Source organism: Dermacentor silvarum, chromosome 3 (assembly GCF_013339745.2).
Source record: "Dermacentor silvarum isolate Dsil-2018 chromosome 3, BIME_Dsil_1.4, whole genome shotgun sequence".
Classification (NCBI taxonomy): domain Eukaryota; kingdom Metazoa; phylum Arthropoda; class Arachnida; order Ixodida; family Ixodidae; genus Dermacentor; species Dermacentor silvarum.
The window spans coordinates 67741083-67767810 of record NC_051156.1 but is presented as its reverse complement, the minus strand read 5'-3'; the positions used below and the strand labels follow the sequence as shown (position 1 = coordinate 67767810).

General features: G+C 48.6%; 1 protein-coding gene across 1 annotated transcript; it reads left to right on the top strand.

Moving 5' to 3' along the window:
- Positions 1–24730: 24730 nt before the first annotated feature.
- LOC119444456 (solute carrier family 22 member 7) lies at positions 24731–26524 on the top strand. Its single transcript, XM_037708857.1, has one exon. It carries the CDS (start codon positions 24731–24733, stop codon positions 26522–26524), a length of 1794 nt encoding a protein of 597 aa, XP_037564785.1.
- The last annotated feature ends 204 nt before the right edge of the window (positions 26525–26728 follow it).

Here is a 26728-nt window from a genome sequence, read left to right as displayed (position 1 = left end):
TGTATGTCCCAGCTCCCAATGTAGCCCTCATGATTGTCATACTACAAATTCGCCGTTGCACTAAGATAAAATACCACATTCCCCGCATGACTGTCAGGTCCCAGTGATTGTTATCGCTCACCCGTTCGTATTGCGTCACCCGTTCGAGCACGCGTGACGTGCCGGCAATAGTAATCATCTTCATTAATAAGAGGAGGTGGCTCGTAACAATATTGTGACATATAATCACTGACAGTTCTAATGCCAATGAGTAATGCCAATGAGTATTTGTCAGGCGCAGCTGTTTTTCATAACTTAACGCAACCTAACAAAACATTCATTTTTATTTCATGCACACAAGTTTACTTTTCGAGCAAAACTGAACTTCATTCAAAAAAGACAGCAGATCCCACGTCCGGTGGGAATCGATGTTATACGAAACAGTGTGCGGAGAGCTGGCTATCCCGCATCACTTGGCGTTCAGCCAACTGTTATGAGGCGGGCGTACATGTTTGTGTAAATCGTGCAGTTTTGTGCGTGACGCGAGCGTACGTCTGTGAAATGACAGCATACCAGGGGCGTAGCCAGGGGGGGGGGGGGGCTAATGGGGCTTCAGCCCCCCCCCCCCCCCCCGAAATTTTTTCGCGCTGCCATGCACCGCCGACGAAAACAACCACGGGCGCCGGGAATCATTCTGGATTTTGTCTACAGTGTCTTTTTCACGCTCGAAAAGACATTTTGGCACGAACATTGCCAACTCGGGCTGGATTTCATGGCAACCCCCAAGCACCTGGAGTCCCATAGCACAAGGAACCCCATCCGAGCACAAACATTCAAAGGCTTTTCGATAACGAGCGGGCGTGTTGCGGCAACTCGCAGCGGCCGCAGAATCTACGTAGCGCATGGATTTCAATTCCGAAACTTCGTGGGTATAAAGTTCTTATAAACTTTTGACGTAAAAGGTGCACTGACATTTCCAAAGACGTGCTTTAGATTTTCAATTCTGGAACTTATAGGTTTAATGTTCTTATAAACTTGGCCAACATGCGCGCACAGGAGCCCTCATGTACAAGCTGTTCCTGAAATGGAAGAACACGCTCGCAATCTTCCACACACACGAAAATACTAAATATCACCGTGACTGTCAGCTGGCAGCTGATAATTTTCTCCAAACATTTTCAGGAAGCGCGCCCTATGTGATCGATCAGCTGGACTAGGGCAGGCAAAGTAAAATAAGAGAAAACGGAAGAAAGTTAACGGTCTATTATTGATGCACTTCTTTTTTACGGGTGACAAGGTCTGGCTCTCCGTGGCCATAGGGACAGTGGTCCTATGGCTGTAAACAAAGCCCCCGCTGAAAATACTGGTATTTTCAGAGCGCTTCTTCGCATGCGAGATGATTGTGGAGATACATATCTCAAGAACCATTTGGAAAGTTGTCCCATTAATGCCTCGTATTTAAGCCCAGATGTACAAAACCAAATTATAGAAATTTGTGGCGAAATTATCAAAGAAAGCCTAGATGCAAAAGTAAAAGCTGCAGGCTGCTTCTCAATACTTGCTGACGAAACGACGGATATTCCTGGAATCGAACAGCTTATTATTTGTGCAAGGTACCTAAACAAGGATGCGAATGACATCAAAAGAGTGTTTTTAGTAGCACCGGAATAGATGCCCTCTCTCATTGCGACGGCAGGTTCTATGTAAATGTGTACAGACTGCTGCAGATTCTAGTCACCCGAAGAGGACATTTGTCCATTTTGCAAAAATAACACAGGCACCCTCGCACACATCCTGATGGAGTGCACGTCACTCATATCCCCTATAGCCCCCATCCCCCCTCCTTCCCCCACGACCCCACTTCATGAGCGATGGGAGAACTTACGGTCCAGCCCCGCCCTGTCGATCCAGCTTGCACTGGCGGCTAGGGGCCAGGAGCTGCTGGCCGTATATGGGTCCCGAAACCAGGGAACCACCCCGTCGGTCGTCTGAAAAGACGCCGTCATTTTGAGCTCAATAAATGTTTCTCTCTCTCTCTCTCTCTAGTCACCCTAGCAGTGACCACTGCCAGCGCAGTGAGAATATTTTTTAACATGCGGTTACTAAAAAACTACTTGCGCTCTAGAATGTCTGAAGAATGCATGCATGGTTAGGCTGGCGCTTCTGTACGCCCACAGAGACATCGGCATCAACGTGTCCGTAGTCATTGACCGCTTCGCTAAATTTCCCCGCCGAGTCTTTTAGATAGCGAAGCAGCAAAAATCAATGCAAGTAAAAAGCTCTGTTCCTTCAGGTACATAAACTCGTAATTCTGAAAACGTATGACTGTTTATTAGCTTTTAAAACTGCAGAAATTTTCGCCGTTTATTTTAACAGTTAGCATCATGATGAAAATTACGAGGATATCAAGAACCAATTTTTACCGACCTTGCTGATTCAAAGCCCGGCCCACGCGGCGTTTCCCAACAAACACTCGGATATTGGGTAGTTCAACTTACCACATCATCTGTGGCTTTCGTTTGGCCTTTTCTTTCCTTTATAGCAACCTGCTTTTACTTATTTTTTGAACCGAAGCAATACCCTCCTTTAATTTTGGACGCAGAATATTTGTTGCCGCTCTGCGGGAAGTTAAATTACATATTTTCGTGCTGATTTCTGCGCTATTCCCCGATTATTCTACCCATGTGGTGCTGTCGGGACCGCCGCATGGCCCAAGTACATATCACGATTTCTGCGATCGTAGTTTTGTTCTTGCCTGGATCGTCTGTCTTTTTATGCTTAAAGTTTACTATCTGTGACTACGCAACATGTTTATTTGTCTTGTTTGACGCATTATATACTGTGACGTTTGCTTAAATACGTAGATTTATTGGAGACTTATACGTGTATTTAAATATCTTGTTGCGAGGTTTTGGATATATATACCAGCAGTGAACTTTGTCTCCAGCGGCACTTTTTTGAAGTTTATCAAGTTTTATCTTCGCATTTGTATATTCCATTCTATCTTCACATTTCTGATGTATATTTTGCAGAACTCCTGCTTTTTATATGTACTCACTGTTGCGACTATGATCTCAGTGTAATTACAATGTACGACCGGCAACAGCTGCTCCTGCGCAATCTATTGCAATGAAGGACAGCGTCATTGAGGTTTTTTCCGTGGCTGTTGCACGTGTACAAAAATGTAAACGAGGTTCTTGAATGACACAAGATTAATCAAAATACTCGTCCTCAACTTATTCATTTCAAGGCCTTTACGTTTTTAATATCAGCTGCATGGACTGCTTTGCTGGTTTCTAACTGATATACTTGTAAAGTTCGTGTGTTATTTTCTTTACTTATTAAATAGACAAAAAATAACGCAGAAGCATTGATATAAATTATTTCTGCCACAATTTTTGGGACATACGAATATATTCTTTTATGAAAAATACATATTTTACTTGACATTGGGTAGCATTTAATATTTAGTTTGCAGCATCTAATATACAATGGCATTGGCAATGCAGTTATTATTCATGTATTTGATCCCTCGACAAATTCTATTAAGAGGAGGCCGCGCGGCAAGGTGAGCTCCCTCCCCCCCCCCCCGGAAACAATTTCTGGCTACGCCCACTGCAGCATACATATTTACCAATTTTGTTTTATACGTACACATACATGGAGAAGAGATGTACATGGGTGTGGAAGCGGTCGTTCGTAGTTTCATCAGAACGACATGACCAACATGAGTACTAAGAGCAACAGCAGTTGTCCTCGTATTTATCGGTGATGGCGGCGAACGGCGAACGCTAATATCTCGAACACGTGGGCATGCATGGAACGGGTTGTTGACACTTGCGAATGAGGGAATCATCAAGGTCAGCAGACAGCAGCAGAGTCGGACGTTTTCTCGGGTTCGTGCGTGATGACGGCGACGAGGGGTCTATGTATGGTGAAGTACGAGGTGTAGTAGATATGTGGAAAATTGAGGATTTCTCTTATGAAGAAATGATCTATGACACCTCCGGTCCTCGATGTGGGCACGAGGTCTTGGGTTGCCCTGCCGACATCGGAAACGCCTTTCATGTAGTGTAAGAACCAGGCGTTGTTGGGCTTTGACACATCTATGTTGAAGTCACCGGTAATGACGAGAGGCATATTGTTCACTGCAGGGTTATTATAGGAAGTAGTCGCCACGGTTTCGGCGTAGTCAACGAGGTGCGTGGATATGAACCTATGAATAGACCCTTTTGAGGCTCTGAGGCTCAGGTAGATTGCGGCGAGTGCGATGTCACTGTTGTTGTAATTTATGTGAGCAACGCATACGTCACCGATTCGGCTGCGTGTCTGTGTGTCTTCGGTGTCGTGCGGCCTGCGCAGTGCGATGCGCCCAATGGTGAAGTGTCGCTTCGTTCTGTTCTTATATATGGCCACACCGGCGCACCTAGCAGGGGAGCCGTTTGCTGTAGGCGACGCACTGGAACCCCATGATGAAAGTGGGCTGATTGTCCCAGCTTTCAGAAAGCGCCAGCACGCCGGTTTGGGTCGGCACAGCGTCTCTTTCAAGGTCCTGCACGTCGGCGTGCAGAGACTGCATGTTGAGAGCTGCGAATGTGAGCTAGTTCTTGTTGTTGTGGCACCTCACGAAGGCCTCAGCGCTATCCAAGACAGTGTCAAGACGGCTATTTGCAAGCCGAGTCGCTTTATAGGCAATCTGCCTGTCGATGGAGCCGTATACATGTCGGAACTTGAAATCACACTTAGCATTGGTGATGTATAGGCCCTCTAGGCTGGTAGCCCTGGACAGTGCTACGTAGCCCAACCTGAGGGGATGACGCTTATCGTAATCATATACCACCTCGGCGTACGTGGCGCCCTGCGACTTCTGTCTAGTTATCGCGCTTGCTTGAGCGAAGGGAAACTGTGTCCTTTTGCACGTGATGTTTTCCCTGGCATAGACCGTGGTGTTGATGGTTCGCAGTCCCACAGGTACCAATTCAATTGTACGGAGGGATTTGCGGCTATGACGTGTTTCGGTCTGGCTCGGGCGACGATGCCTACCGCGGATGTTGGAAATTCCAGCAACTCGAGGATGTCGTGTTCGTCACGCTCGACGTACCGTAAAGTGCCCATGTTTTCATTAACGAGGCCGTCGGACACGTCGATGTTGGTTGTGATCCTGTAGGGCTTGCCGACGCTCAGACAAATAGAGGCCGGCAGGCTCCCCATGTCGCTAGACTTCATCTTGGCCACCGTAGCTAGGGAATCCCTGTACTCATGCTCACTCTTGTGACCGTTGATAGTATCATAGGCTGGATGGCATAACACGCCGCCCGCAGCCTCGAGGCAATGGGCGTTGTAGTGGTCGACGTCCACGTAGGACAGCTGTATGCCGCCAGGACACTTTTCGGTGGCTTCCTCGCGTGTGACGAAGCGGCTCTCAAACATTTTGACGTCATCGTCAGTCAGCCTAAGGCCTCGTAACCGCGTAAGAAATGCCGAGAAGATTACGTCATTCTGACTGACCACGTGTACGAGGGGATGGTAGTCGAGCGTCTTCCAGGGATGTTCCATCTTCAGCTGCCTCACTTGGCTCACACTTCGCCCGTACACCTCAGTAGCCTTGATGGGAGGCAACTGGCCCAGGTCACCACACATGTACACGTTGAGGCCTCCGAAGAGTTGGTGAAAGTTCTGCGTGATTTCACGCAGCCTGTCGTCCACTTTGACCAGTACCTCGAAGCCCATCATGCTGACCTCGTCCACTAATGTAGCCTTGACGTCCGTGAAGGCACAGCGGTAGGTGCTTAGGTCACTGTGACGCAAGCCTGCATCATCCTTCTTCGTAGTTACCTTGAGCGCCGAGTGGATGGTGACGCCCCCGATGGTTGCCTTTCCCACTGTTGCCATGGCTACATAAACGTTGCTTGTGGACCCCGGGGTTGTATATACACGGTTGTAGGTGTCTTTCAAGAGGTTAATGGTGAACGTCTTGCCGCACCCCGCTGGTCCGGTCAGGAAGACTGCGATTTGGTTTCGCATGGGGCAGCCGCAAGCGGTGAATGACCTCAAGCAGTAGTGAGCGCTGCTCTTGGTTTGTGAGGCGCATGCCGGCACCGCAGTCCCCGGCGCACATAACGTCTTCTCTGGTCTTCACTGTACTGCATGTGTTTCCTGCTTCACCTGCTAAAGTCGCGTGCGCGATATGAACGTTCTCGGGTCGGTCCACCGACAGAACGATTTGTTCCTGCGCCAGGCTTTGTTGTTGCTGCTGCTGTTCGGCGACGTTTAGCTGCAGAAGTTCTCAGCACATCTGTTCGAGGTCTTCCCCAGAAATGTTTCCCTCGAACTGTATCTTTTTCGCCACAAGTGCATCGAGGTGGGTCTTGTACAGGGTCTTGAAATTGTCCAAGACGTCCATCCTTTCATGCCGAAACGGGTGGAATAGCGTGACCATCTCTCTCTTGAAATGGTCCGTGTCGTCCCTCCAATAAGGCTCGATATCAGATGACTCTGGGGTGCTTTCTACGTCGGTACAGACCATGCTGGGGGTTATATGTATAATGCGCGACGAAGTCCACCAGGCACATGCCACACATCTCTTCGGGACGGTCCTCGTACTTCTCTACCGCGTTCAGCTTCCACACATCGGTGGAATCGTCGTCTTCGAGCTCCCGCTGTTGCTTGCGGACTCACACTCGCTCGACGGGTGCATGGCGGGTATGAAAAATACCTGGCGGCTGCAATCGGGCATGCCGAGACTAAGCAAGATCCACGTGGCTTCTTGCGTGCTCATCTCCACGCCGTTAAGCATGCGCACACCAAGTTCGGTGGCCAGTTTGCCTAGAGCGAGGTTTGGGTGCGGCTTCTCGATGTCTGCCAGGGCGGTGTGAAAGTTTGAAAACTCGCGGTTGGACTTGTTGACATAGTCCACCACATACGCCGCGCACGAATACGCGTCCACGATCAGCTGGAGGTCCATGTTGGAAGCTAGGACGGATGAGATCCGAAGGTTGAAGGCGTTGACGAATCGCTGCTGGGGCTCTCTCTTGATCCAAACGGTGGGCCGGCTGATGCCTGCTTTCAGCAGCCGGATGTAGTAATCTTCTGTGACAATGCTGTGGCTCTGACAAAATTCGTCGATTGAAGCATACTGCACTTCCTCTAACCTGCAGTGCATGGTCTTGTACTTTTCGCGCAGGGCCGTGAGCTCCAAAGCGTTTCCGTCGTGCTTGATGGTGGGAGTGAGGACTCGCGTCTCCTCATTGGCCAGAAGGGAGCGTTGAACCGGCACACCTTCTTTGTTTTGCCGCGCTTGTAGCAAGAAAAGGTGTGTTGGTGTATCTGGCAACACTAGCACTTGAGGAGGCTGGTATCGAGACTCATTAGAGAGTTTGCCAAGCCAACGGAACAGGGCATGTCTTCACTCAAGTCCTCCCGCGGTGCCTCACTGAGCCAGATTAGGAGGTGTGCGTGTACGCTCCCTCTCTGTCGGAACTCAATTCGCTTCGAGTAGCCTACTACGGGATAAGTTCCGAAGCGGGAGATCTTGGTGTTCTGTAGCACCAACATGATGGCGCGGACGAGCTTGCCGAAGAAGAGGGCGTGAACCACTGGGCCATTGCTAACAAGGTCAGCCTTGTACAGTGAGTGCGTGTCCTCGACCTTGCGGCGGTGCGCCTCGACCGGCTCCTTGAGTTTCTCGATGAGTTGTAGTAGGTGCTCATTGTGTAGCTCGGGCATGCTGAGGGTCATAAAGAGCTTGGGCTTTCCGAGCTGTCGGATCATAGCGAAGACATCCCCCTTTCTCTGCGCCCAGTAATGCATGGAGTTTGGTATTCCCCTGAGGAACGCAAAGTCTGAGGTGATGTACTCGTCCTCCTCGACGAAGCTGCGGTCTTCTAAGAGCTTCTTCGTAATGTTCGGAGTCACCTGGCAGTTCCTCAATATGACGGCAAGCCTCGTGCGTATGTGAAAGCGCAGAACTTTCATCGCCATATACAGCACGTGGGAGGGCACAACGCCGCGCCTGTCGGTGCGGTGAATTTCGCTCGTCGCGAAGCCGAACAGTGTTGGACGTACCTCGGTGGTGATGCGCGTGCGGTGGCCGAAGTAAATCTGCGGGAACGTGAGCTCGTTGTAGAGAAGGATTTGCGGGATGATGTTTTCGCCAGGGCTTATGTCAAGATACGCGGTGTCGTCGCCTATGACCGTCTCCTGAAGTAGCGTCAGGATCCCGTTGGCGCTCACGGGGTCGTCGACCGCGGCGTCTTCGTCTTCCAGGGCCTCTGCGGTCTCCATCTCATCCGCCTTGGCAATATCGTTGAGGCACTTGTCAATTGCCCCCTGTGGCACTGATACGTGATAACGCATCTAACGCGGGCTCTTGCATAGGTGGCCGACGCAGACCTTGAGTTCCGTCTTACGTAACATACCTGACAGGAACACTGACTTGAGTGCTTTCATTTTCTTCAATTTGACGAAGATGCCCATGTCGTCGGCCACGTAGGAGAGACTCCGCCATCCGATCCACTTCCACGGCACGTTCACCACCAGGCCAACGATTCCGAACTGTCCCCCGTGCATGAGGCGGCGGATCCGCATGAATGGTATGCGAGGCAAAACCAGCCGCTCGCTGATCTCTTTCAGCTGGGTCAGATGTGCTGGCTTAGGTGGGTAGACGAAGCCGTTCGAGCGCGAGAGCCCGGGCACCTTTCCTTTGGCGAGAGAGTCGTTCTACAGGTACCGCACACTCGAAAGGTGAGTACGTCTTGTTCTGGAAACTCAGGAGCGAGGACAGAAATGAAGCGATCAAGAATTTGTGGCACGTCGGACGTGAACCATAGGCGGTCGCACACGCTGCACGACGTCCCGAAAGGATTATCCAGGAAATGCTTCTTGAAGCACTTGTTCGTGGCAGCGTACGGGACAGAAGTGCTTGCCTTGCCATGTCGTGCTGCATACTGGAAACGAACCGTTTGTCGCATCTCTTGAAAGTGAGTGGTGCGTGTTTCGCATTGGCATGCTGCATGCTGGAAACGAGCCGTTTGTCGCATCTCTTGCAAGTGAGTCGTGCGTGTTTTTCATTGGCATGCTGCGTGCTGGAAACGAGCCGTTTGTCGCATCTCTTGCAAGTGAGTGGTGCGTGTTTTTCATTGGCATGCTGCATGCTGGAAACGAACCGTACTTCGCATCTCTTGCAAGTGAGTGGTGTGTGTTTTTCATTGGCATGCTGCATGCTGGAAACGAACCGTTTGTCGCATCTCTTGCAAGTGAGTGGTGCGTGTTTCGCGTTGGCATGCTGCATGCTGGAAACGAGCCGTTTGTCGCATCTCTTGCAAGTGAGTGGTGCGTGTTTTTCATTGGCATGCTGCATGCTGGAAACGAACCGTTTGTCGCATCTCTTGCGAGTGAGGGTGCGTGTTTCGCATTGGCATGCTGCATGCTGGAAACGAGCCGTTTGTCGCATCTCTTGCAAGTGAGTGGTGCGTGTTTTTCATTGGCATGCTGCATGCTGGAAACGAACCGTTTGTCGCATCTCTTGCAAGCGAGCGGTGCGTGTTTCGCATTGGCATGCTGCATGCCGGAAACGAACCGTTTCTCGCATCTCTTGCAAGTGAGTGGTGCGTGTTTCGCATTGGCATGCTGCATGCTGGAAACGAGCCGTTTGTCGCATCTCTTGCAAGCGAGCGGTGCGTGTTTCGCATTGGCATGCTGCATGCTGGAAACGAGCCGTTTGTCGCATCTCTTGCAAGTGAGCGGTGCGTGTTTTGCATTGGCATGCTGCATACTGGAAACGAACCGTTTCTCACATCTCTTGCAAGTGAGCGGTGCGTGTTTTGCATTGGCATGCTGCATACTGGAAACGAACCGTTTCTCACATCTCTTGCAAGTGAGCGGTGCGTGTTTTGCATTGGCATGCTGCATACTGGAAACGAACCGTTTCTCACATCTCTTGCAAGTGAGCGGTGCGTGTTTTGCATTGGCATGCTGCATACTGGAAACGAACCGTTTCTCACATCTCTTGCAAGTGAGTGGTGCGTGTTTTGCATTGGCATGCTGCATACAGGAAACGAACCGTTTCTCACATCTCTTGCAAGTGAGCGGTGCGTGTTTTGCATTGGCATGCTGCATACTGGAAACGAACCGTTTCTCACATCTCTTGCAAGTGAGCGGTGCGTGTTTTGCATAAGCATGCTGCATACTGGAAACGAACCGTTTCTCACATCTCTTGCAAGTGAGCGGTGCGTGTTTTGCATTGGCATGCTGCATACTGGAAACGAACCGTTTCTCACATCTCTTGCAAGTGAGCGGTGCGTGTTTTGCATTGACATGCTGCACGCTGGAAACGAGCCGTTTGTCGCATCTCTTGCAAACGAGCGGTGCGTGTTTCGCCTTGGAACGCTGCATGCTGGAAACGAGTCGTTTCTCGCAGCTCTTGCAAGCGAGCGGTGCGTGCTTCGCCTTGGCATGCGTGCTTCGCCCATCACGAAGCACGCCCCAAGCCGCCATTTTGTATCCCGGTTTTAAAAAATTCGTCGGCCTTTCCATTCCGTGAAGATGGTTAACCAGCGAGGCTGAAACGTCCGGCGCCGGTGTTTGTCACTTCATTAATGCCGATGGTTCATTAAAGTATTTCTCAAATATGAGGTTACACACACGTTCGACTGCGACGGAGAGAACGCCCTCACTGACGATATGCCCGCAGTCCGGCGTTGTCCCTTGCGTTCGGTGTCTCGAGTTTGCTCGGCGGCATGGTTAGCAGCATTCGCCCTTCATTGGCGCTTGCGATTCTTCGAAATTAAATTGCTGCAAAATGAAATCTATCCAATTTCGGCCACCGCACTTCTAATCTATCCAGAATAGAAGTGAAATTCTAGCGGCAACGCAGCCAGCTGTGGAAAAAAATTTGCCGCGTATCTGCGTGCTTCGCTGCAAATGTCGTCGAAAGACGATAGTCTTCTGCCGGCCGTACTACGTGAGTGCTGGTCTGATCCGCGGCCACCCGTGATGCCGTTCTCGTACCATTTCCGTCCTGGCATGAAGGTTTGTTTGAACAGATTTCATTTTACCGCATTATTTCATCAAGCGGCCATTTATGTTTTGCCTGGCGCCTCAGACAGCGCTTCCTTTATGTTGAATCGGCCGCATCTGGCTGGCATTGATAAAATTGAGGAGGCGCTGCGTGAGACATGGACGCCATCTGGCAATACATCGGGAAACATGAGCTTGTGCAGAGGGTTTCCTTCCTCCATGGCAGAGGGCGCTCGTCGGCGCGCAGTCGGGGGACGTCGTTCGTCGGCGCGCATAGCATGGCATTTTCAGCGCAGCTTAAGAAACTAGGGTCTTTAGAGTTACGTATCTATGTATTTTGATTAAAGGAACACACCTCCCAATACTTACCTAGTGATGTTGCGCCTCAGATATGCGTAATATTTACTTTGTGATCGATAACGTTCACAAGTATGAACAGCCGTACCAGTTTAAGTAGTGTGGGCGGTAAGCAAGTGCTCCAACTTTGGCCGGGTGGCTGAATCGGGTGACAGACAGACAGACAGATAGACAGACAGACAGACAGACAGACCAAATTTTCAGCGTTTAAGTTCCCCAAGAAAGACTATCGTCTTTAAATGACGACGGCGAACGCGGGAGCAGTGACGCGAGCGCGTGCCGAGCACGAGCATGAGCTCTACCCGAGGAGCGCCAACGAGCCAGCTGCGGATGAGGACGACGACACTGGAGCCAATGCTGATGATGATAGTTTTCTGTACACAGGCAATTTCGCCTTTCCATATGATTTCGCCCAGATATATTTAGGCTTCGCTTTAAACAAAAGCATCGCCTTAAACTCGAATCGAGCTAGAGACCTCCTCCAGATCTCATCTATAGGAAGGAAATATTTTACTGCTTGAATGCTGCTTTCTATTTTGTAAAAATTATTATAGACTCTTTCAGTGGAGCAGTTTGCTCTAGAGGAACGAAATGGCGCTTTCGACGGTGCGCCGCACGTTGCGCTAGCGAAAGCGCACGGATACGAAATCATTACTGCTTCTGCCCTGTTACTGTGCGATCAGCTGTCGGAAATGCAACTGGGTGTTTGTCGCATTTGTCGTTTGTCGCACTGTGCCGCATTCATGCTGCAAACTGAGGAGCTTTAGATTAAAAACGTGTGCAGTAGTTGGCTGAAGAAATAGTGACTGGTATATTAAGGAATGGAATGAAATTATGTGACCAAGTTGATGCACCACAGCTACATAGGGACGGTCTGCGTTGCCTGCCCGCCACGATGCCCGGCTTTCGTCGGTGAATAAAAAAATCAGTCATTCATCAGGGATTCACGACAACCCTTAAAGTAAGGACTTGAACCCCAGATCGTCGGCAACAGTGAGTACCGCTCGTTACACGGTGACAAAGGGAGTTGCACCGCTTCCTCGTATAGTAGCTTCCTCGCACGAAACTACACGCATCTACACCAAGTCACACTCAAACGTATGCCCGCTCTATCGCTCACGTATCAAGAATAAGTTAATGGGCGCACATTTCAATCAATGCACCGAAGCAGGGGTGACGGCGATAGCATACCAATGTTCGAATCTGAACATTTCCTGACGGTCCACCGAGTAGGCTAGTGGTTAGCGGTATTACGTTTTTCTGTAAGCTTTTAGAAAGTACAGAACATGCGCGTTAGAACCCTAATGGGCAGCAAGAACATATATATCGTGGCTCAGCACACGCGTGAGCGATTAGGCAGAGAATAAACAATCCGATAGTGACCGCAGTGAGGAACCATGCTGGCTCTGAAACTTGAGAAGCCGCCATTTCAAAGTGTTCGCCGAATAAAGAACCATAAGCAAAGCAGACTGATCTTGATTTAATCTATAAGGGGAAAGTTCGCAGAGATTGGAACACAGTTCTCAGAGCTGCCGAGGCCGACTATCCCATGCTAAATTCACTGACTATGAGCATCTGTCTGAATCATGCAAGAACGCTCCGCACTCTGTGAAATGTGATGGGGAGCACGCCACTTACTCGCGGTCCTGCCCACCATGAAAAAAAGAGAAAGAAATAAAGGCCATCAAACTCAAAGATACTATTTCGGTTAAGGAGGCACAAAGGTGGTTATCAGACCGGCCAAAGCGCAGCTTTGCCAAAGTGGACGTCCTCCGGCGGCACTCCGGCCTTCTCCCAGTTAGCGGGGAGCGAACGCACGGCGGAGAGCAAACGCGCGTTCTTTGCCGTGCTCCCCGAAGGGCTGCAGAATTAAGCGCGAGACACATGGTGCGATTTTGCGTGCGATCCGTCGTACGACGCGTCGGAGTCTGACTTGCCGCATACGACGGTTCGGGACACATGGTACAAACGACGTGCGGTGCGTAGCTCCGCTCACAACCGGCGGCCCTGCATGGACGCTCGGAATACTGCGGAACTTCGCAAGTGAAAACAAACGTCTTTGCACAGTTCTCTAGTTTCGTACAAACGATCACAATAAAAACGCGTCTGTGCGAGCAGCGTAGACGTGTTTCCGCAACGACGCGTCCGCAGTGTGGGCTCCGTCGACAGCCGCCGATGGCTAGGAGCTGCCAGGCCTAGCTCGCTGAGCCGTCGAATCCGAGACCGGTGTCGCTTGCGACATGACCGCTTGTAGCTCGTAAAAAAGCTCCTACGTTGGTCAGCACAACGTGTACACAGTTATGTCGCGCTTAAATTGCAATACATTTGATTTTATCGGCTCGGACGGAAGCGAACGATCAAGCCAGGCGAGCTTGCGATCGCTGGGAGACGGTATATAGGCCTAGCTCGCTGGCCGTCGGATCCGGGGTCGATAGCCCTTGCGATCCGTCCCCAGCTCGTTATAAAGCGCCCATATTCGTCAGCACAATCAACGTCTGAACATTTATGTCGCTGATAAGTGGCAATACAATTAGTTTTCCAGACGCCGTTGGTAGCGATGAGAAAACACGCCAGTCACGCGAGCCGCTTCGCATAGACTGCTGCGGCGTCTGCGCTGACCGCTTCCGAATCGATACCACGTCAACGATTTACTACTTCGCTCAACGTTTTATAGCATTCACAGTTTTGAGTTCACTTCATTCTATAGGTTATTTCGTGTCAGAAACAAAGTGTACCCGATTTTTGTGACGCCGTCAGCGGCAAGGAGGCCAGCGTCTCGACCAGGGAAAAAAAAAAGCTCCGGGACGATCGGAGCGCTTGCTCGCCGACGTACACGCTGGCGGTGCTGTCATTGGCCGCGGCCATCCGACCGATCGGGCAGTCGTACGACTATATCCAACAGGTTGGTCGCATCCGCCGCGGCATGCAGCAGAATACGTTGAGAACTTGCTGAGTGCGGCGGCCGATTCGGCGCGTCGTACGACGGATCGCACGCAAAATCGCATCGTGTGTCTCGCGCTTTAAGCATCTCTTTCCTCCTTTACAATCACCATATATACAGAGCAAACGCTACTTTTTCCGTCGCGCGAGAGGCCGTAGGAGGACGGGAGGAAGGAAGGGGAGGCCTCCCCTCCCTCCCTCCCTCCCGTTCTTGAGGGAGCACGGCGCAGAATGTGCGTTTGCTTTGCGCCGTGCGCTTGCTCCCCGCGAAAGCGAGCGTCCCTCGCGCCCTTTCATACAGCATACGGCGCGCGGCGACGATTTCATCGCCGTTGAAGTCATACGGAACCTCACGGCGACGGCGACGCCAACGGTAGAAATCCGCTTTGGAGTGTCCGTATAATTGCTGTCGCAATAAAATTTAAACACAAATTTTCTTAAGCAATATGCCACTTTCCGCGAAGACCGTGCCGACGCTCTCGCTTCGTCGGGTGGTGTGGGGATAATGGTCGATAAAGATGTGGCATGTAAGTAGTTAAACATTCGATCTTCCCTTGAGGCAGTTGCTGCGAAGCAGTGCTGTTTGGTAAGCTAGTCCGAATTAGTTCCTTGCTATCAACTTTCCAGAACACAGTTGAAAGCTTCATCAATAAACTTCCTCTGCCATACATAGTCGTTGGTGATGTAAAAGCTCATAACCCCCTATGGGGAGACTCTCGTTGCGATGCGTGAGGGCGCCTAATAGAATATTTGCTGTTTTCAAGAGGAGCAAGTTTGCTTATCAAGAAAGTGCAAACTTAAATTCCTTGGAATCATCTTAGACTCTTAGGGGCTTTCATGTCCAATAGACAAGCCTTCACAGTGGTCCTTCTGAACGGCAAAGGTGAAGTCGTCAACTCGGCTTCCACGTATAGCACACAGCCAGACATTGCAGAACAAGAAGCCATCGTATTGGCACTCTTAGACCCAAAGAGATGCATGATCCACAGCGATTCTAGGGCAACCGTCCGAGCATTTGTCAAAGGAGTCATCTCTAGACAGGCCCTGGCTATTCTTGACAGAAAGGTCGTCAAACCCCAGACAATCATCTCGTTTCCTGCTCTCATGGGAGAAATCAACGGTGCTCCAGCGAACCTCAACGAATCTTCCCGCAATGCTGCAGGAGGACTTGCCAACCGTGCAGCTACAAGACAAGCACATGCTGAGCTTCTTCATTGCAGCGACCACCTCCTCACGTACAGTGAGCTGACCAAGCACTTCTACCTAGGGCACAGGGTCTTCGCCCCTCCGCACAGTAAACTAATGGCCGCTCAGGCCATTACGCTAAGGCTTTTACAAACAAGAACGTATCTAAACGCGCTAATTATCTCTAATATCTATCCGGAGTTCTGCACTCGTACAACATACGATAAATGTAACGACTCCATAGATCTTATTGATATGCTCTGGCGTTATTCCGCATTATGCAGTAACAAGGACAACACTGAACAGCGGTGGGACGTAGCTCTATGCAGCCTCACAATAAAAAAATAGCTATGCGCAGTCCAACCGGCCCACGAAGCGGACGAAAGGATACGCCTTCCCGTCTCAACGGGAGTGACCCGCTTCGCGCTAGGGAACTAGCACGGCCTAATGGACATCAATAAAGTTTTTCGATCCATCCATTCATCCATCTTAGACTCTTAGCTCACGTTTATTCCCCATATTGGATATCTCAAGCCAAAATTCCAGAAAACAATGAACCTCCTAAAGCTTCTGTCACGCACAACATGGGGTAGCGATGCAAAATGCCTTCTGAACTAGTACAGGAGCCTTGTCCTCTCTCGCCTAGAGTATGGTGCTATGATATATCATTCAGCAACTCCAATGACACTAAAAAATCTTAGAGCCGGTTCACCATTTATGTATTCGCCTCGCAACTGGTGCTTTCAGTACAAGCCCTGTAGCAAGCCTGTACCTAGAATCAAACGAGTGATCACTCTTTCTACAGAGGTCACATTCCACTTTCACATATGATCTGAAAGTACATTCAAATTCTGAACATCCTTGTTACAAAATTGTAAACGGTGTTTCCTGTGACTCACTATTTCATAATCGGCAGACATTGAGAGAGCTCTAATCACTGCGTGCGAGGAAGCTCACTGAAGACATCTGTGTCCCACTTTTAGAACATCGTCTAATGCGTCCAGCACAGCTGCTACCGCCGTATCAGTGGCAGCTAGTAGAATTTGACACATCGTTTATCTAGGCGACAAGCCATGCTCCGGAGGCTAGCATTCGAATGAACTTCCTGAACTTCAGGCGAAGTACTCATGCCCGGGGTATTATACCGACGCTTCAAGGTCACACGCCGATCTGTCCTTCGCAGCACTCGGACCATCCTATTCTGAATCAGATATGCTGCACCCGGAAATGAGTATCTTTACGACTGAAGCATACGCAGTACTGTCGGCTGTCAAACATGTCGGCTGTTAAACATATCAGGAACCCAAATATACAAAATGTTTAAAATGTTTCTGTAAAAGTAAAAATACTGTGCTAAATTATCGTTCTTTTTTACTGTGTGCAGTATACATGTCTAGTCATCATGTCACAATATGCAGGGTTCCTGGTCATAGAGGCAACAAGGGTCATATGCTGGCAGACAAAATTGCCACATCAATAGCCACCAAAGCAACCAACTCTGTGTCTCTCCCAGCCATATACTTGAAGCCATTCTTCCGAAAAAAGGTTAGAATCTAGACAGAGAGAGAGAGAGAGAGAGAAACAACTTTTTTTAAATAAAGATCGTGCTTGGTCACTGTGGGTGGAGCCCCTCTTCCAGGGCCCCACTGGCTATTGCGGCGCGCCGGGCCTGGTCGAGGGTCGCCAATTGGCTTCCCAAGTCCAGTTCGGAGAGTCGCGCCTCCCACGGGCCACGACCAATTGCTAAGTGTATCGTTAAGTAGCGGCGAGACGGCGTCTGCCGGACGCTGCGTGCATTGGTAAGTGATTTGTTCTAGTGTCGGGGTGGAGTCACACCATGGACATCTGTCGCTGTGTTTGTTAGGAAATATTTTGTGCAATCTATGTAAGTGTGGGTAGGTGTTTGTCTGTATTCGGCGCAAGTTAGAATCTACTGGCAGCGCTCGTGGGACACTGAAACAATTAGTACGCTTCATGTTATTAAGGCCACAGTTAGGCAATTGGCCACGCATAACAAAGACATGACGAACTGTGTTAATCATCTACCGACTTAATATTGAACACCGAAAACAGCATCCGTCGCCACAAAGAAATCTAAAGTAACCCTATACACGCAGAAAAGTAACATTTGTGTAAACCAGTGAGCAGCCCAACGAGAGCGAATGCACCAAGAAAGCTTTGAATTAAAAGGAAGAAGTATGGTTTCGTATATTCTAAAAACAATCACATATGGACTGTCTCACAGCGCTTCCAATACTTCACTTTGGAATATGCAGTGAACTTCACGCAGAATATGCTAAGTAAACCAGCCGACAGCTGCTACTTTCTCTTATACACGTGATACAAAACACTTCCTCCTCCCTCTACCGAGCTGACCAACAAAGACGAATTTTGGCACGTGAATGCAAGAGCAACGGAAGCGGAGGGTCAATAAGGTAACGCCATTCAGCCTTTGGGAAGTAGAGAAAGAGAAATGCTACATGCCCGTCTTGAATGACATAGAAAAAAAATCATTGAACTTGATCAGGTGCTGGTGGAGTCAAAGCAGCATCATATATATTCAGACAATCTTTTTTTTTCAATATAAATTCACACACACACACACCATGCGACGATTGCACGGCGGCGGCGCGAGATAGCAGCCCTCGCTGCATACATGCATCCTACATGAAGCCTTTCGGTGGTTGGGTGTAAATGAATTTCTTCAATGCTAATACCACTAATGTCGATATTCATCGCCTGATGGGTTCTGCTGAATATTTTTCATCATAGATTGCGTGTCCGCCATTTTCGTAGAAAACAATACAATGCAAGTGTTCCATAACGAAGCAACACACTCTAAAACCTTTCTACTCACGGTGTCCCGTCTAAATGCAATCATCTTTGCAAGATATAATACAAGAGTAAACATTTGTGCAGGCGAATACCATCCCAGATAAACTCCAGAAACAGTGCGCATGCTTAATTAGTCGTGTGCGTTTTGTTTACAAGCACTTTCAAGCCCATGCATCGCATTTTTGGCTGGGTTTGTTCTACTGAAGCCAGCATAGGGGTTGCGCAAGAAACTTCTCACTGACGCTCTTCGCCTCATCAGGAAAGGTGGATTGGCTGGCGAATATAAACAATATTCTACAATCACGTGTAGTAAAATGTGATTGCAAAGGTTTAAAATCCTGTCGAAATTAAACTCTGCATCATCTTAAGCATTACTTCGTAACGTTTAGTATCTTTGCAAAACGGCATATTTGCTACTATCCATCAACGTAAACAATTTTCAAGCCTCAGCGTTTCTAAATACAGGAATTGGTGACGTTCACGCTTTTAACAGACGCACATGTTAAACCAAAGTTTCGCAAGCCCAAGAAGAGGCAAGTGCCACATCTTGCGTTAGAATATCACGAAGCTATGAAGGATTCTCTAGAAAAAGGCTTATCTTAAGGATTCGCGTACGGATAATAAAATATTGGGCTTTCAATGAGAAATATATTACTGCTTTGGAGTTTTTGACGAAGATCTTAGGGGTCATTCGAGCATGCTCCTTACAATTTTAGATTACCTGAAATTTCCTTAGTTCCTGTCAACTGATGCGAGTGATATTTTTATTCCATGGTTTTTTTTTCTCTTGTGCTTGAGACCTTCCTCTTTTATAAAACGAAGTGTTTATTCTGCTCTAATTTCGTTCTATGATTTGTCGCACATTCACTGATGTAGTAGCGCACCTAGGATCTCTGCCAGGGGGGGTTGACAGTTTGCCAATACCATCTAAACAGCACTAATTTCAGTTTCTTCATGGGAAATTGTCAAACAAATGCGCTTTTTGCGAGTGTGCAGACGACTGCGCGTCTTACATCTTAGTTGCAGTACTCAAATGCGCAAGGAAAGAAAAGGGGTTAAACAAAGGGGGTGGTTTTTTTTATTATTTATAGAATACCTACGTCGTCTCGAAGGCATTATCGCAGGGGGGGGGGAGGGGGCAGTTAGATAAAGATATGTTAAATCATTCACAGAAATAACGAATAAACACACAAAGCAAAGTAACTTCAAGGTGGAACATACAATGAGTCAACATTTTCAAGCGTAATACAAAATTTAAACAAAGTTAAGGCAGTAATGCATTGTCACAAACACAGGCGCGAAAAAAAATCATGATTATCAGACACTGAAACAGATTCTTCCGGCAACAAATTCCAGTCTTTCACCGTATGTCGAAAGAATGATTCAGCAAACCTTTTAGTATTGCAGCTGTATTCACGCACCTTCTTTGAGTGGTCGAGTCAATTCGAGACATAAGTTGGCTCCGATAGGTAGTTGCGGCTATCAATGCCTGTTTGATTATAGAAGATACGGTGGAAGAACTTGAGTCTCAATTTTTTTCTTCTGGTGATTAACGTTTCCCAGCCCAGCAATGCTTTTATTTCAGTGACACTATAGAACGGGTTGTAACTATTGGAGACGAAGCGTGCAGCCTGATTTTGAAGTTTTTCTATTACTTGAATCAAATAGTCCTGATATGGGCCCCAAATCATAGAGGCGTATTCGAGGATAGATCTTACATGCAAAAAATAAAGTGTTTCTTTAGCATCTTTGGACGATGATTTAAAATTTCTATGAATAAAAAAACATCTTTACTTGCCTTAGATATTGAATGCTGAATGTGTATAGTTCCATTTTAGTTTCGATGTGAAGTAAACGCCAAGGTACTTGCACTCTGAGACGCTTTTTATTGTTGTGTTTTCAACATTGTACTGGGTTTGAGGCTCGAATTTTTTATTTGAAAAGCGGACGTGATTACATTTATTAATATTCAGACGCATTCGCCAGCGTAGACACCTATTTCCTATTTTATCAAGGTCCCTCTGCAAGATTGTTACATCTGATGGTGAATTTATTTTTCTGTAAAGAACACAGTCATCTGCAAAAGTTTCATGGGGGACTGTATGTCATCTACAATGTGATTAATATATATGAGGAATAATAGTGGCCCCAGAACGCTGCCCTGGGGCACTCCTGAGGATACGGTTATGTGTGATGAACTACATCCATTAAGAACTACACACTGTTTACGGTCATTAAGATAATTACAAATCCAGTTCTGGGTTTTATTATGTATGTTCAAAGACGTTAACTCAATATTTAGTAAGTGATGAGATACTGTATCAAACTCTTTTTTAAAGTCCAGGAATAGTGCATCTACATGTTCGTTCTTGTCAAGGGAGTTACCTATAAAGTGTTGGAATTCAACTAATTGTGTGTTGCATGAGTAACCGTTACGAAATCCATGCTGTGAGGCAGTAAAAAAGCTAATCGACTCAAGGTACTTAAATAATTGACTATACAATATATGCTCAAAAAATTTGCAGCATACTGAAGTTAGGGATATAGGCCTGTAATTTTCCACCAATTTCTTGTCCCCAGATTTAAAGATAGGATTAACAGCCGCGAGTTTCCAATCCTGTGGAACCAACCCAGTGTCGTACGAGATTTGAAACAAAATGCAAATATATTGTGCAATAATGCCGTGACATTTTTTTAGAACATAGGAAGGAATTCTATCAGGACCCATAGATTTAGAGGTGTCCAATTCCTGCAAAAGACAGTCGATACCATGTATATCGATGTTTATTTCAGGCATGGAATGGTCAAAGGCACTGTTAGGAGGAAGTAATGTGGTCGCGTCAGTTGTTGGTGTCTCCGAAAACACCGATTGAAAATAGAGATTAAACACTTCAACCTTTTCAGCGTCTGTCGTTATAGCAATGCCATTTGATTTCAGAGCTGGAACTGAAATGTCGTCTGTTCTACTTGTTTTTATATATTTCCAGAAAGCTTTAGGTTTTTTTTTCAGGTCTGTGTTTAATCGGGAAAAAAATAATTCTTTCGCTTTCTCGATTCCTAGTTTTAGCATCCGGTTTGCATCCTTTAAGTATTGGCGGTTGAGAGAAGTGTTGTTATTACAGCATTTTATTGCGATAGCAATTATATGGACACTCAAAAGCAGATTTCTGCCGTCGGCGTCGCCGTCGCCGTCGCCGTCGCCGTCGCCGTGAGGTTCCGTATGCCGTCATTTGGAGATGAAATCGTCGCCGCGCGCCGAACGCTGTATGTGCGAGTGAAAGGGCGCGAGGGGCGCGTCTTTCACGGGGAGTGAACGCACGGCGGAGAACAAACGCGCGTTCTGCGCCGTGCTCGCTTAAGGGCTGCAGAAGTAGGCGTCTCTTTTCTCCTTTACAATCACCATATATGTAGAGCAAACGCGCCTTCTTCGGACGCGCGAGAGGCCGTGGGGGAGGGGGAGGGAAGGGAGGCGACGTTTAGCTGCGGCACCAAGTGCCTATTTATATCAGAGGCTCCAGCAACAGTCACCAACGCCGCACGCATTTTGAGCTAACGCGGGCAAAACGCCGATGGCGTCGACAACAGTTCTGCGTGTTGTTGCTACCAAAGCCGCTCACCTTACTTCGTATGACATTGCTGTGTTGCTATCGCATTCATTGCTTCGCCCTTAGGGCGAAACTGTGACATTTTTTGTACGCTCTACTAGCTTTCCTTATCAGTCTACGCACTCCAGAATTAAACCACGGTTTACCTTTTTTCTTTTGCCGCAAGAATTTTATAGGGACATGTTTCTCTAGTAGTTCTAATAATTTGTTCCGAAGGGTGGACCATAAATGCTCTGCATCACTACTCCCTGACAGACGACGGAATGTTGGCAAGTGTGATACTAATTAAGCTTGGATGGCGTCAGAGTTGCCTTTCTCAAATAAGAATACTCGCCGTGGTAGTTGCACCCGTATAGGAACCACTCAAATGTTTAAGTTTGTAATGACCACATCGTGGTCACTAATGCCAGGTTGCGTTGAGACTTTGGTCACAATGTTGGGGTCGTTACAAAGGACCAGATCTAATGTAGCTTGTTGTCTAGTAGGAACAAGTACATATTGGGTTAAATTGTTTAACATAATTATTTCTCGAAAAATTGTATTGATTCGCGATTTGTTAGTTATTGCGCCGTCAGTAGTCCAAGTTATGTCTGGGAGGTTAAAATCACCGCCCAGAAAAACACTATCAGAGAGCACTGATAAGATGTCCGCAAGGTTATGAATTGGGGTTTCATTACTATCGGGTGGGAGGTAGAAGGAACCAAATACTAGTTTATACCCTTTTGACAGGTGCACACGACACCAAACTGATTCAGCATAATTGTCAAAATGGAGTACTTCACTGGGCAAGTCGTTTGCTATTAGAATAAAAACGCCTCCGCCGTGCCGGTGTCTATCTTTACGGTAGACAGTAAAACCGGGTGGGAATACTTCGCTGTTCCCGATACTCTTTTCTAACCAGGACTCAGTGCCTAGTACAACGTGCGGCTGCACAGTTGCAACCATAGAGACGAAATCGTCCGTCTTATTTTTGATGCTTCTGCAGTTAACTAAGAGCACGGAAAATCCTTTAGGTTCAACCAAACCGCCGCGGTGTGGGTTGGAGGTGGCTTATCATGAGCATGTCATTCTCCGTCATTCGAATGCGCAGACGCTCTCTGTAAAACAGGTTGCCGCATATTGTAGTCCCAGATATATGTGTCACCATTTATAACTGCCTTATCGTATTTTATGCGTACACGACATTCTTTACTTTGCCGTTTTTCTTTCGTGTAATTCCAGAGAAGACGCCCTTTTTCCCGGACAGCGTGACTAAAGTCTTCTGAAACGCTGAGACCCGTGTCTCTAAATTTGCGTGCGTTTTGTAGTACACTCTTTCGTGCTTTCCAGCTTAAAAAGTTAGCTACAATCGGCCGGTTTTTCCCCTCCCGGTATGCTCCTACGCGATGTGCCCTTTCGATAAGTACGTTATCAAGTTTTAAGTTGTCTTCACAGACGCTCTTTACTAGTTCTTCAGATGTTTGCCATGTTTCCTTCGGATTGTTGTCACGGATGCCAAAAAAGACCAGATTTAGTCGCCGGCTCCTGTTTTCGAGATCGTCCAATCTAGCCTCAAGCTTCCGCTCTGATTCCTCGACTTGTGAAATACGATTCTCAATCAGAGTAGTCTTCGCAAACACGCTGTCAATCTTTTTTCGAGTTCTATTTGGTTCGTTTCAATGGCTGTTAGTTTTGTCAGAACGGTTGCCTGGTCTGCCTGTAGCTGTGCGAGTACCTGTGCGATTTTTTCAAGCTGTTCAGCTTCGGCTTTGGTCATGGGACCGGGGTTTATCTTTATATCCCGACAAAGAAGCAACAGCCCGTCGCGAAACAATAGAGATGGGTCAAAAGCCAAGCATTCCATCACAGATAGTATACCTGCACCAAAGCAATGAACATAGTGGTAAAACAAGCGCTTGTTGAGGGGGCACGACACTCTTACAAGTAAGACGTTATTCTATCGGTAACAAAGCGAAGAGTTCATGTAACCAACCTGGTACATAGAGCGAGGTGAGCACAGGCCGTGAAGAGTGCCGTGCCCCAGTTGTTGCAGGCAATGCGGCCCACTTTTATAGTTGTAGTCGAGCGGAAGCGGAACTGTTCCGCGATGCTTGACCACGTATCCTTCGGCGATCGAATGCAGATTTCCCGGTATCGCGCATTGCTCAGAAGGATGACTAGATGAGCTCAGCCACAAGAGGTGCAGCTTGTGCCATGGCCTGACGTCACGGACATGCGCAGTCGCGACGAGGTTCGCCGTGACCGCAAGGAATCCGAGCAGCACCTGGTACATAGAGCGAGGTGAGTGCAGGCCGTGAAGAGTGCCGTGAAGAGTCAGCTTCAGGGGAGGGGGGTTTACAACCCCCGAGACCTCCCCCCGTCGGTGCGCCTGCACTGATGCATAAAAGAACAAAATACAAGGTTCTGTCATGCTGCCACCATTGGTGTACCACACGCCCTAACAAACGAATTCTAGTAAATATATTTATGTTCTTTCAGGTCATCTTCTGCTGCTAGTTAATTCGGGTCCTCCTGAATATCTACAGTTACGGCGATTCGCATTAATGAAAGTTTCTCACTTTTAATACAGTACTTATGAAACCACGAATGTTTTGTCTAATTCTTCCAAGAACGTCAAAAAAGGCCATTCTCAAGGAACTTGAGGACGGACAGTCTAGAAAGACTAGACAATTATCTTTCTTGCTTTAGGGAACAGATGGAAATATTTTTATGATAAATGTTCCGACAGGTTTTAGTTACTGCGTTGTCTATTTCCAGTTGTGGGTATGAGCTATAAAAACAGAGCAAAGAAGAACAAGAAGAAGTAAGCGGCCATGTTGCTGAACAACCCAGCGCCCGAGGAGGTGACCGCAGTGCGGCAAGAAATCTCATATCTTGCAGCGCAGGGTGAAGTCTACGATGAGAACATTCCATTCGGCGAGGGAGCTTTCCAGAAAAGAGTACTTATCATGAGCGTCTTCGCCGGTGCCATCATGTATGCGCAGAACCTGCTGTTCCGGATGTCGTGGCTCGAGATGGACCACTGGTGCCGCCGGACGAACGCTTACTCCAACATGAGCGTGGCCGCATGGAAGGAGTTGGCCATTCCGCTTTACCCCAACGGAAGCTACAGCCGCTGCACGACGCGCGTTCCACCGGACGGCGGCACGTGGGCCCGCGTAGAACCTTGCGTTGAATGGGAGTTCGACCTGGACGAGCACGGCAACACCGCGGTTAGCGAGTGGAGCGTTGTGTGCCAGCGTCGTCGTCTCGCCGACGCCGCCCAAGTGGCACACGTCGTCACCATGACCATCACGCTCCTGGCACTGGGCCCTATAGCCGACCGCATTGGACGCAAGACGGTGGGGGTCCTGGCGCTCGCGGCTCTACTGCTCACGCTCTCGGCCGCCGCCGTCGCGACCGACCTGCAGACATTCATCGTTGTGCGTTCAGTCGCAGCGGCTGCGTCGGCTGGCCTCTTTGTCCTCAGCGTCCTGCTGTACGAGATAACGACAACGACCCGCCGACTGCTTTACACCACCATCGGCTCGGCTCTTTCGTTTGTCATCTCCCGGGTGTGTCTATCTTTGGCGCACGCGTGGAAAGCGAGCTGGTCGGCGTCGCACATGCTCCTTGCATTCTTTGCCTTAGTCCTCCTCGTGGCTTTCCCCGTCCTCGACGAATCACCATCTTGGCTGATCGCTGCGCACCGCGAAGACGAAGCCAGGCGCGTCGCAGTGAGAGTAGCCAACGCCAACGACGCCCCCGTGAGCCACTGCCATGAGTTCTTCAAGAGACACATGTACAGAGTACAACAAGTACCTGACGGAACCACAGGGACAAGCCAAGGTAGCAGCGGGAAGAGAGCGAACCTCACAAGGCCGTATGTACTCACCGCTTTCATCTGGACCGTCCTGGGCTTGACTTCTGTCCACTTCGACAGCAGCCACCCCACCGCGCATAGCGCCTATGTTCGCGCCTTGATCGATCTCGGCATAGCGCCCTTGCTCGTCGCTGTGTGGCCCCATCTGGAGAATGGCCGGCGTTTAAGGAACGTGGCGGCATGCGCCGCACTCGTGTTCAGCAGTTCGTCAGCGCTGCTGTTCTCCGCGTACACCGAATACAACACTGCCTTGGCCACAGTGCTGTTGATCGTGATGCGCCTCGCGTCCATACTTCTCGTCGTTCTCGAATTCTACCTCACTCTCGCCGCGTTTCCGACCGAGTCACGGTCCACCGGTTCCTGCTTAGGCCTAGCTTCCTTCTGGATATGCAATTTGATCGGACTAGTAAAGTTCCGCGGCGTCCTCAAGAGGCGCGAAGACAACTCGCTCATGGTCGAAACTGTGCTAATGGCGATGACTGCTATGGCCACCATGTACATGCCTTCAGAGGACGCCTGCCCTTCACGAAGTATGGACTCCTTGGCCGCCGCGTCATTGCCCTCCAAAACGAGTCCTTTCAGCGGCGGACAGCCTCCGTGTTCTGCAGTGGTATCGCTGGCTGCCGAGGATCAGCCCAAAGCGTCGCCAGTGGATGTGCGCACGGCATCCAGGAAGAAGTCAAGAGCCAATAAGATGCCGGAGCAGTTCGCTGTGCGCCCTTCCAAGTTTCCAGTGAACTGGTAAATGAATAAACTTGCGCCACAAAGTGCGCATGTTCTTTTTTTATTTTTCACCGATAATTTTGCTATATGCTGTACTCTTTTGGTGCCAAGTTCAAATTATGCTTGGAAAGAACCGATATAACGATGAAGAACTTCGGGTTGTACTTTAGAATGCGCCCCACATACTTGCACAACCCCTATATCTGCGTTAGTGAAGTCGAATGAG